Raw genomic sequence first — 12,584 nt, 5'->3', positions numbered from 1 at the left:
AGATTGAAAGATGTATAACGACAGCACCTTCCTGTCAATTTCAATTGCAGAAGGCAAAAATATTAATGTGTCCAATCTTAAACCCGTGGATTACTTAGATGCTCCAGATTTTACAAAATACAAACAACAACAAAACACTCACAACCCTTTTCCGGTTTATCTTGAGTGAGACTATTTGAAAAAGCCCTTCTCCCTCTTCCTTCCGCTAAGGCATTAAGGGATGCCATGTGAAAGTGAAAAAAGAATCATGGAACGGAGGGGACCAATTAGTTACCGCTACTTTGTAGTATTCTTTTAATCCTTGATAAGACCAATCGTTTTCTTTTCTATATTTCTCGTGTTAATTTCTTCCCTTATTCAAGCGGCACACCTACCTAGCTAGATCCAAACATGTTCACCATGTTTTACAACACATTACTCTCTCTCTCTCTCTCTCTCTCTCTCTCTCTCTCTCTCTCTCTATAAATCTCTACAAATGCATGGACAATTCTGGCAATAGAAAAGGCAAACTAGCAGAGAAACATGATGAACTCTCAGCTGCAAAAACTCAACCATGCTCCATCCTTCTCTCTCTTACCAAAATCCTCCATTCATACCAATGATCTGATCAGGCATGGAAGCCCCTCCCTCATCAACATCCTTCCACGCCATCCTGTCCGTCAAAATGATCATAATAAGAAAAAGTCCTCCTCCTGTGTGGTGATTCGTGCTAGTTCTGGTGAGCTCGGATCATCTGCAGCAGTGTCCACGGTGACCACAACTATAACCTCAATAGAGAACAAGGCAGTTAGTGTGAAGGCTGTGGTTACAGTGCAGGCAGGAGGGTTCCTCTCCAACATACTGACTCGGCCTCTCGATGAAATTACCGATTTGCTCGGCAAAACACTTCTTTTGGAGCTTGTTAGCGCCGAGCTTGACTCCAGTAAGCACTACTAATTTATTCACTTTATTTCATAAAAAATAAAAATAAAAAAAAAAAATCGATATTTATTGTCATTCATGAAATTTAAACTCAAAATTTTCTCCAACCACCTGAGATATGCCAAATAAAAAACTAGTTTTTTTTTTTAATTTCAAAAAATAAATATTAATTATTTGTTTGATAACTATTTCATTTTCACTGTTTTTAAGAACTTAAAACATATTTGCCGTTTTCAGTTTTCAAAATCACCCTATTTTCCAAAACAACTTGGAAGTATTTTCAGTTTTCATTTTCATTATTTTTCCCTCCATTTTTTTTTTCACCAATATACCAAGCAAAAGACTAGTTCTAACTAGTTTTTTTTTTTTTTCTTCATTTCAGAAAAGAGAACATTAAGGACATGTTTGGTATTCAACTTGAATTCAATTTTTTAAACTCAAAAATAAAATTTGAGTCCAAAACAAAGAAAACCTGTTTTTTTTTTTTTTTTTTTCCACACAAACAATATTGAGGGAGAAGATAATCGAATCTAGGACCTAGGATGTAATGATAAATACTCTTAACCACTTGAGCTGCAAGTCCCTTACATATTATCATAAGTTAGTATATACAAGTAACATTATTGATAAGATTAATATTTAATATATTAAATGAGTTAAAATATATTTGTTAGTACATGAGTTTTTTTGGTCAACTTTTAGTCCATGAGTTTAAATATGTTAAATAGGTTAAGCCGCTTAAACGGGATAGTAGGATGATTTAAATAACAATTCAACCCAACTCATTTAAGTTGGAAATTTATGACCCATCTAATGCATCGGCATAACTCAAAGCGGACATGACACTGTGACACAACATGTTGCCTCCCTACACTATAGTATAACTTTTTATTTTTATTTTTTTCACAACCCATATTGTTCGATTAATTTTATATCAAAATAAAGTAACGCTGGAAGAATTTGATGTTTATGATCAACCAATAAAGAATTTTGGAAATACTGATTAATTTACTGATTAGAAATTTGTAAAATGGATTTTCTTGTAGAGACGGGGTTGGAGAAGGACAGGATCAAGGGGTATGCGCACAAAGCCAGCCACAATGATGATGATGTGATATATGAGAGTAATTTCACAATCCCAGCAGGTTTTGGAGAGGTTGGAGCAATTGAGGTAGAGAATGAGCACCACAAGGAGATCTTCATCAAGACCATCGACCTCCAGGGCTTCCCAAATGGCTCTGTTAATGTTCCATGCAATTCTTGGGTTCATGCCAAGTTTGACAATCCACAGAAGAGAATCTTTTTCACTAACAAGGTTTACATCCTTAATACTTTCTTTAATTTCTAGTAATTACAGCTTCTTAAACTTACTTACACTTCAATCTTATGTGCGTTCATTTATTTTATGTGAACAATGGAGCAGTCTTACATACCATCAGAGACACCAAATGGGTTGAAGAGGCTGAGAGAACTAGAGCTGGAAAATTTGAGAGGAAATGGAGAGGGTGAAAGAAAAACATCCGATAGGATTTACGATTATGACACATACAATGATCTTGGAGATCCTGATAGCAAAGAGGAACTGGCTAGGCCTGTCCTTGGCAGCAAAGAACATCCATATCCCAGGCGCTGCAGAACAGGACGGCCACGCACCAAAAAAGGTAACCAAATTCCCCAAATAACTATGCGCTTAATGTTTTTGAAAATGGAATATGTCTACTTTAACTATATGAACCATTTGTTTATTTGGTATGTTGCTTAAGCATGTGTAGTTGTATGGTTGAGAAACTATTAGAGCTATACGATTAACTGTATCATATTGTTATGTCAACGCAGACCCCTTATCAGAAACAAGAAGCAGCAGTGTGTATGTACCAAGAGATGAAGCATTTGCAGAGGTGAAAGAACTCACATTTTCAGCAAAGACTCTGAAATCTGTGCTGCACGCGTTGCTCCCTTCGCTTGAGACAGCGCTTCTTAATCCAGAATTAGGATTTCCATACTTCACAGCCATTGATTCACTGTTCAATGAAGGAGTCACATTGCCTAAGCCAAAAACTAGTGGGTTTTTTCAGACAATCATCCCAAGGCTAGTCAAGACCATTACTGATGGGGGAGACGATCTTTTGCTCTTCGAGACCCCCGAAATAATTGACCGTATGCCTTCCTCCTCTCTCTCTCTCTCTCTCTCTCTCTCTCTCTCTCTCTCTCTCTCTCTCTCTCTCTCTCTCTCTGTGTACATGTCTGTGTCCTCTTTTAAGTAAGAGAAAATACCACATTGTCTTTGTCCTTTTGATTAAGGTAATCGTCTTCTACAGGTGACAAGTTTGCTTGGTTTAGAGATGAAGAATTTTCTCGGCAAACTCTAGCTGGTCTTAATCCATACAGTATAGAACTTGTCACGGTATGCTTTCTTAAACATACAAGTACTACTCTTTCTCTTCAGTAAGAAAATCAAACTTCTACGTTCCCTTCCTCCCGTCCATCTTCCTTGTTGGTCAAGTAATTACAGTGTTTAATAGCATATCTTGTTTTCTCTTGTGGTGCTAAATTCTGTACTTTTATACCTGCAGGAGTGGCCATTGAAGAGTAAACTTGACCCTGAGATTTACGGCCCACCTGAATCATTGATTACAACAGAACTGGTGGAGAAAGAGATCAAAGGTTGTATGACTGTCGATGAGGTAACACGAAATAGACACCAACTCTCCTATATTTTTCTTATTGTACACCTTTAAACTGGACGAAAATTTTCCCCCATTGATGCATATAACTTGAAATCGTGTAAACTGTGTGTGTCCTTGTGCACGCCAATTGCTTGAACTTGAAATGCAGGCTTTAAAAAGAAAGAAGATGTTTATTTTGGATTACCATGATCTTTACATGCCTTATGTGAACAAAGTAAGAGAGATTGAAGGAACCACACTGTATGGTTCTCGGACACTACTCTTCCTCACCGAGGATGGGACGCTGAGGCCTGTTGCCATTGAACTCACTCGACCACCGGTTGGTGACAAGCCACAATGGAAGCAAGTGTTCACCCCAACCTGGGATGCCACTGGTTGCTGGCTGTGGAGGCTCGCTAAAGCTCATGTTTGTGCTCATGATGCTGGCTATCATCAGCTTGTCATCCACTGGTAAGCAAATCTGTGCCCAAGTGGTGCTTCTAGCTCATGCCTTCAGTTCAAGCAAGAATCTACTCTAATAGGGATTTGAAAAGTAGCAAGTATGTCAGTGTTGCATGGTTGGTAACATGTTTGCACTGTTATATTTTCACAGGCTGAGGACTCATTGTGCTACAGAGCCATACATAATTGCAGCTAATCGACAATTAAGTGCAATGCATCCTATCTATAGACTTCTGCATCCTCATTTTCGGTATACAATGGAAATCAATGCTCTTGCTAGAGAAAGCCTCATCAATGCAGGTGGAATCATTGAGGGCTGCTTCTCACCTGAAAAGTACTCCATTGAGCTCAGTTCTGCTGCTTATGACCAGCTCTGGCGCTTTGACATGGAAGCTTTGCCAGCTGATCTCATCAGAAGGTATTTCACATGATACGACTAATATAAGATTCATCCAAACCATGTGTTGTCGCAGGCAACTTTTTTTATAACGAAGAATGCAATCTAGTTGCTACCAATCTTAAAAGACAAAAACTTCATTTGAAACGCCATGGAAGTTCATCGGCTAATTACTGTTTGCTTTAATTTCAGGGGAATGGCAGTTGAGGATCCTACAGCTGAGCATGGTTTGAAGCTAACAATTGAAGACTACCCATTTGCAAATGATGGTCTCATTCTTTGGGATGCCATTAAGGAGTGGGTGGGTGACTATGTAAACCACTACTATCCAGACCCAACTCTTGTTGAGTCTGATACGGAGCTTCAAGGTTGGTGGACAGAAGTTAGGACAAAAGGCCATGCAGACAAGAAAGATGAGCCATGGTGGCCTGTTTTGAAAACCCCAGAAAATCTAATTCACATTTTGACAACCATTATTTGGGTAACAGCTGGGCATCATGCAGCTGTGAACTTTGGACAGTACATGTATGCTGGATATTTCCCAAACAAGCCTACAATCGCACGTACCAATATGCCAACTGAAGATCCGTCTGAGGAGTTTTTCAAGAACTTTTTGAAGAAACCCGAAATGGCACTGCTGATGTGCTTCCCTTCACAGATTCAAGCAACAAAAGTGATGGCTGTCTTGGATGTGTTATCTAATCATTCACCTGATGAGGAGTATCTTGGTGAGAAACTGGAGTCATCCTGGGCTGAAAATCCCGTGATAAATGCTGCATTCGAGCGGTTCAATGGAAATTTGAAGAGGCTGGAAGGAATTATTGATGAGAGGAATACCAACTTGAAACTGAAAAACAGAGTTGGAGCAGGTGTTGTTCCATATGAGCTTTTGAAGCCATTCTCAGCACCTGGGGTCACAGGAATGGGAGTTCCTAACAGCATCTCCATCTAAATTTGATGTTGATGCTCTAAAAATTGTAAGAGTACTTGGCTCTTAATAAATGAATGAATAACATGGGTTGCCTAAAAGTTCTGTTCAAAACTATTTTCGTTCCATCCCACTCTTGTTCCACTCAACTTGAAGTCATCAGATAATTTGTTGAGTGGAAGAAGTAAAATGTTAATGGGACTAGAGACCATATGAAAGTGAATAAAATAAAATTGGAAATTGCATTTGGTAAGATAAATAAGGATAGATAATTATAATACAAAGAAGAACTGGACCTTCGGAGCAATTAAACAAATAAAGTCTGTGTATGGAAAAGAGATTTGAAAATGCAATAGTAAATACTGAGTTGCATGATTCAGCCTGTGGAAATCCAATAGCAAATAATGAGTTACATGATTCAGTGGAGAAATGTATAAATTTCTATATGTAGCTTGGATTTCAAATATCTGCCTTTTCACACTCCAATACCTTTGCCCCGAGTACACCCATGACCCTGCCTATCTAGAACACTTTTGACAACTATTTGATAGTCAGCCTATAAGTTGGTTCGATTCAGTTTAGTTCTCATGTACAGTTGATACTATTGTTAATAGTAAGCGTGGATCTGAGACATTACGTGCATTCATAATGTGTCTGTCACAATTTGTATGATTTTGCCTCAAATAAATATTTCTACTTACCTTGAACTCTCACCAAGCTCTAGGGATGGAACTTCTCTGACTGCCTCCTCCAGAACTCCCCTGACGTGATAATAAAGTGTGAATACATTTGGAATTCATGTAAGGGGATCCCTCCGCTAGCAGCTTACATGTGAGAAAGAGAACTGTTAAAGGTCTACATGTGACAGTTAAATTCCCAAATCAGGTCAATATCAGGAAAGTGGGTTATGAAAAATTGCTTCTTTGATTTATCAATTAAGGTAAATAAATATAGTGAATTTTGCATCAATGTACAGAGAGCATTACAAGAAAATTGAACCTGCTGCAACTGCGGCATGAAGAACCAGCACATGTGTTTAACTCCAACATGATGGGAGCTTGCAAAAAATATATATGTATTATTACTGGAAATATGCTTATTTACATGCTTGTTCTATAAATTATAATACATCGATGTAGCACAATAAATGAACGAAACCAAAATGGGGAAAATCTATCCTAAAAGAATATTTCCTATAAAGAATTAAAGAATTAGGGGACCTTCTTCGCCTTCTGCCAGCTGCTTATGAAAGTCCCAAAGCAAATCCAGGGGACAGGGAAACTTCACAGAGTTTTTCTTTCCACAGAACCATATACTGTATCATCTTATAAGCATCCATTTGTCTTCCTCACTTGAATGTGCCCACAAAGGAAGGAGTGTGAAAGAAAAAATGTGAGCAAACTCACAAGTTGAGTGTGATGCTGTTACTCTTAAAAACTGGCCATCCAAAGAACCATCATTGCCCTGTAGAAACCTTTCCAGCGGGCTCAAATTCAAGGGATTTTCTGAGAAGTTTCAATTTGTCAATTAAGCAGGCCATTCCAGAGTTAACTCACAGATACGAATGAGTACGAGAATCATTGCACATACACTCAGGAACAGGATACTTTGTGACATCTTTTCCAGCTCTGCTAGTCCTGAGGTCTGGCTGCCCTAATGAATCTTTGTGCAATTCCTTTATGATCCTATTGAACTCTGCTTCCGGGAGAGAAGAGTTCAGAAAATATGGAAGCATATGCCTTTTGTCTGGAGTTATATACTTTTTGTGGCCAGCATAGGCACGGTAGCCCTGAAAGAAAATACAAATCTTGGTGTAAGAGAAGTCCCCAGCAAATTAAGTAACCATCATGTGTAAAGAACTACTCATATGACATTTTCATATTATTTGTCTTCCCAGCATATTTCCTTAACACAATTTTCTTTTTTCTATTAGCTGTATACCTCCTATATTCTGTAAGTTTTTCCAAATGGAAAAGGCAGAAGTGACAATAATAGTAATTCATGACAAGGCCCCAATGGCACATCTCTTTTTTCTTATTCCAGGCTATTTTACCTCTCAAGAATTTTACGCATGCACAAAAACTTTTTTCATAGTATCTGTATTATATGATCCTCAAATATTTTCTAGAAAATACAAAGGTACTCAGTCCAAATGTGTACGTTTGCCCCACTTCAACTCATGATTTCATTTAACAATGTCAGATCAGTTCCGCAAGTATCCTTAAGTATTTCATTCTTTTTCACTTTCTTTCAACTTGATTTACTTCAGTCATATTGTTGTGCTCTCTTGTACTTGTGAAGTATTTTATCTAGCATATATTACCTATCTGTTAAGACCGAAACAAATAAACTATACCTGGATAGCATGGCCCATATTTCCCCCATGAGACGGCATGAAGACGTCACTATTCTCGGAAACTATATAATCAATGGCCGCCATGACAGAAGCTCTATTTGAAAAAGGTTCTAGTTCACCGGGCAAAGCAAGATCTTCCTTATTGTAAAAATGGGGAAATTCTCCAGTTAATGGCAGCAAGGCTTCTTTTCCACCAAATGGATGCCCTCCAGCCCAATATATTCTTGCATTTTTTGGTGCTCCTAGAGCTTTAAGCAACCTAAAACACAAAATTTTGCCTGTTATAAAACTCTCTGATACATAGAACAAATAGGATAATAGATATCAAATTGGTTTATGTTAAAATGCCTTAAAATAAATACATATTTGGCTAACATTCTTACCTGGTCACCTCCAAGGCATTCAAGGGGCAGAGACCTGCAAGTTTTCTTTCATGGTACGTCATGTTCGATCTTCCAGTTAGGAGCTCTGGCCGCTGTATCCTCTCATTGTTTACTATCTCATCATATTCAGGGCTCAAACCAGGAAGGCAACCAGTCCTCACCCATACATCCTTCTCCATTCTGAGATGAAGGGCAAGGTAAGGTCCCTTACTGCTCATCCTCTCTGCAAGCTTGTTACCAATTCCCAAAATTGGGGGAGCAAACCTCAATGCATGAAAGGCAACCTGATGTCAAACAAAGAAGAGATTAGAGTCAGCTGTCTCTCGAACTAGAACCTCCTTTCATTTCTGTAATCAAAGTTACAGATTTATTCACGACTGATACAAATCTAAAGGCTGTCAATACAGTAGAAATGTAGTCAATTATTTTCCATCATACCAGGTAAAACAAAAAGAAACAAAGTCAGTTTGCATATACAAAGGAAATTAAAGACGTATTTCGCACATTACCTTGCATCGAAGTTTTTGAAGATCAGATGGAAGATCCTTAGAGAGTCTTGAATCCAAGCCTCTTAGAAGCAAAACCCCTTCTCTTTTAATCTGCAAAGAAAAAGAGGAATTAGCATAATTTGTAGTGCTGATTCGCATTCCACAGGAGATTTGTTCTAACCACACACGACAAGACAGATAATCATGAATAAAAAAATCATGTTACTGAAATCAACAAACTCAAAATTATTATAATTTTTAGCATAAGATCAGAAAAACTTGCACTCGTCATTAGTTTTATATAGTTAAAATGATAGGCAGCACATGAGATTTATCTTTCCAAAACACGCATATTCAACTACTACAATTAGATAATTAAGTACAACATTTTAGGCATTGGATTGGACTGGACGGCTCTTCAATTGTGTGATCACAGCATGGTTAGAGTATAGTAGGAACAATAGTAAAAACTAAAAGATGAGAACAGCAGGTCGAAAGCCGACACTTGTGTAGGAACGCACCAGCAAAAACAAAGAACCAAACAAAACCAAACCGATTGTGTCACAAGGCCCACAAACAAGTTTAAGCTCCATACATAACAATCTAACAGCTGCCAAAGCATCTTTTCTCTATTTCATATTTCCTTTATTCAAATGTTTTGAAAAACAACATAAATGTTTTGAAAAACAACACGGCTGCTTAATTGAAAGCAAGCACAAAGACAGCAATGATTCTTACCCGCTTGAGATAACGTGACCGAATCCAATTAGGTGAAGCATGAAGGGGAGTCCGTTTCTCCTCCACCGGCCTTGTCATTATATGTGTCGATGGCAGTGAAGAAACTATACGAACATCATTGGCAAGAACTTTCTTGAAGTGCTCCAAATCAAAGATATCAGAAAATTCACTGCACCCATAAAATAAGACACAGAAATAAACTCTGAGTCTCCTAAACAGTATAGCACAACAGAAATCAACCATAAACCAACAACAACAACAAAGCACAAACTCATTAAATGAAGATATCCTTTCAGTTAGGAAAATGTGAGTTGTAGCATTCTTTACCTTTCATCTCCCCAAATAACATTAACTTGCAAAATGGGAACAACCAAAGCAGCCCCAAGAATCCTAGCAATGACCACAGCATCAACAATCTGATTCCTTTGCTGGTTCATCCCACCAGAAACAACAACAATCAGATATTTTGTCTTATCCTTCACAATACCTACACTAGCTTTCTTATACTCATTGCTCAAGGCCAAGCACGGCCGATACCCCAAACCATCCGGTTGCTTCCAAAACTCACTTTTCTCAGCTTCTTCAACATCCACCTCTGATTTCAAATTCCCATTTGAAATCAAAGGCTGTGAATGGCTCACACTGTTGAAAACCTCAACTTGGTGACTGTTTTCACCATTTGAAGCAATAGCCATATGTGATTTTAAATACCCATTAGAGACCAAGTTCTGTAACTGAGTTGTGGTACATGGGTATGGAGAATATGGGATCAAAGGGTCAAGGTTGAATCCCAACTTCAGCATACCAAGAAAGCCAAAGAGAAACAGAAATAAAACCCAGAACTTTGGGCTCCTGTAGTTGGTGAACCAGCTCAAGTACCTGTTTTTACTCCTTGAAGATTTCTTAGGTGAAAGAAGAAGCGATTGCAGAGAAGATGATGACAAAGAATTGATTATCTGAGAAGGGACTGAAATGTAAGAAAGCTTATTAGTGTTGTTGTTCTTTGACTTGGCCATTGATAGGATAGGCTGAGAGCCAGAGAAGCTCTGTTCTTCTTCTTCAAAAGAAAGAAGGACAAAAAAAATTTGATCTTGTTTGCGTGTTTTCTGTATTTATGAGCTTCCTTTACTCTCTCTCATTGACCATTCAGAGGGAGAGAGAGAGAGAGAATGGTCTGAAACAGGCGGCGGGAACACGGAAGTCTGAACGCGTTTACGTTTATTTATGAAAAGAAGAGGAAAGCTGTGTCTGTGCGTTTGTGTTGAGTTGAGTTGAGTGTGTATTGGGACAATTTTATGAGCTTAAATTAAGAAGCTTCCGGTTTATTTATAGACACGTCTTAGTGGGATGTGAAGTAATAAATAATAATATTCTGTCCCTTTTATTTTTCTTGGAGGAATCTGATAAACCATTTACTATTTTAGATCAAAATACCAACCAATGATCATATACAATGTCATGTATTATGGTGCTTTACATGGTAATTCCAATACATGCCAGCTACCTACTTTCATTATTAATCTTTATTTTTATATTAAATTACTAATATCATGTAATTCATATCAATTATTATCTTCTCTAGGCATGCCAATTATTATTTATTTATTTAATAGGCTTTTCAAGCCAGTTATGTTTTGCATAATTTTACATTATAATTAAGATATCAACTATGACATAATGTGTGCAATTAATATCTTATATAAAGAGAGATAAAAGATAATATAAAGAATATCAACTATATCATTTGATATAGTGATAGTTGTTTTTATTTGATTGGAGTTGGTTTTAAGTTCGATTTAAATAGACGAGAGATTAATATCATTGTGGTAAGTTTGATTTCTAGTTGTTTGTGGTAAGTTTGATTTTATTTGATATTAACTTTCTCAAAAGGGAAATGCTAGCTATATTTATCATATGATTCTCATCTCAGTAAAGTTGTTTGATGATCGAAACTGCTTATCTTCAAAGCTTCCTTTTTAAGATCATATCTGGTAATAAAAAATAATAAAAAATCAACCATAAATTTTTATGGTATGAGTAAGTTATCTTTAGCCCAATTTAAGCAGTGCAATAATTTGAAGGGAGATTTTGGAAAAATTCAAAGGAAAGAGAAATTTTTTAAAAGAAACTAAAATGAACAAAATTGCCCTTATTTATTTTTGGATTTCCTAAAGAATCTTTTACATTTGCATGTCTTTGATTTGAAAGTTAAGAGATTTTTCTGTCTTTTTTAAAAAAACTTTGGAAAAAGGTGATTAAAATCTAAATTTACTTAATTTTGAAACTTTGTAGAATTATTCTTATTATTCTTACATATACATAGGTGGGTGGTTGGGTCAATAAAAGAAAATTTGAAAATTTGAAAAGGATAGAATAGAATAGAATTATTAGGGGAGGGAGGTGGACAATGTCTTACAACTTACATCTCGAGGAGAATGCGTGTCGTGTTGTAGTGGAGCCAGCTGTCACAATAACACAAACAAATAAAATTCAGCAGAGAAGGCCACCATGTGACTCTTTCCCTTTCCCAAACCAACAGCCTGGGTTGGTTTCTGTCCCTCCCTCCCTCCTAAAACTAGACCAATAGGGATCGAGAGACCTACACATTCTTCTATACAAACCCACCCAACTCCCAAAAAATAAGGGCAAAAAACATTTTTCCACAATAATCTCAAAATGCCAGCTGGGGAAACAGTACTTTTCCATGCTGGCATCACCTTCCACGTGTCAGACAGTGACTCCTCAATTCCCCTGCCACATTGGCTTCTTTTTTTTTTTAGCTATGGTGGGGCCCATGAAATTGCTTAGTCCCAGGTAGATAGATGCCATCATAGTTGGATTTGGGACCAAGCAATGGATAATGGTGTTAATTAATTCCTCTCTTTTGTAAATGGGTTCTTTCTTGAATGCATGTTCATACAAAAACAAAATGAAAAATTACTTTTGTAACAAAAAAATAAATAAATAAATAAAAGAACTATTATTACTTCGCACTTACGCCAAAATGCCCAAAACCAATGTGGGTTGTAGGGACTAGGGAATAGCAAATGAGACAATGTAATAAGACACAATCAAATGATGCATAAAGATTAAAGAAACATAGACAAAACTAATGTAAAACCCTAAGCTAAGATCCATTAAGTGTGGAAGTGGAACGTCCCAATCCCAACTAAAAATAAAAAGTAAAAAATCTGTTATGTCTAGCTACTGTTTCACATTCCAAAGACTATCTTGTGTCAATAAAA

The 12,584-nt window shown here is 37.1% G+C and overlaps 2 protein-coding genes across 2 annotated transcripts; one reads left to right on the top strand and one right to left on the bottom strand.

Annotated features, from left to right (window-relative positions):
• Positions 458-5,488, top strand: LOC18787524 (linoleate 13S-lipoxygenase 2-1, chloroplastic). Its single transcript, XM_007220191.2, has 9 exons — positions 458-922; positions 1,968-2,236; positions 2,345-2,582; positions 2,758-3,078; positions 3,240-3,325; positions 3,495-3,605; positions 3,757-4,058; positions 4,201-4,467; positions 4,639-5,488. Exons 1-9 carry the CDS (start codon positions 523-525, stop codon positions 5,396-5,398), a joined length of 2,754 nt encoding a protein of 917 aa, XP_007220253.2. The 5' UTR covers positions 458-522; the 3' UTR covers positions 5,399-5,488.
• On the bottom strand, positions 6,391-10,632 carry LOC18786801 (uncharacterized protein At1g04910). Its single transcript, XM_007220571.2, has 6 exons — positions 9,667-10,632; positions 9,340-9,508; positions 8,623-8,712; positions 8,114-8,397; positions 7,731-7,989; positions 6,391-7,163 (listed from the first exon to the last, which is right to left on the bottom strand). The coding sequence occupies exons 1-6, from the start codon at positions 10,353-10,355 to the stop codon at positions 6,927-6,929; spliced, it is 1,728 nt and encodes a 575-aa protein (XP_007220633.1). The 5' UTR covers positions 10,356-10,632; the 3' UTR covers positions 6,391-6,926.

Source organism: Prunus persica, chromosome G2, assembly GCF_000346465.2.
Source record: "Prunus persica cultivar Lovell chromosome G2, Prunus_persica_NCBIv2, whole genome shotgun sequence".
NCBI lineage: Eukaryota > Viridiplantae > Streptophyta > Magnoliopsida > Rosales > Rosaceae > Prunus > Prunus persica.
This window is presented reverse-complemented; position numbering and strand designations above follow the sequence as displayed.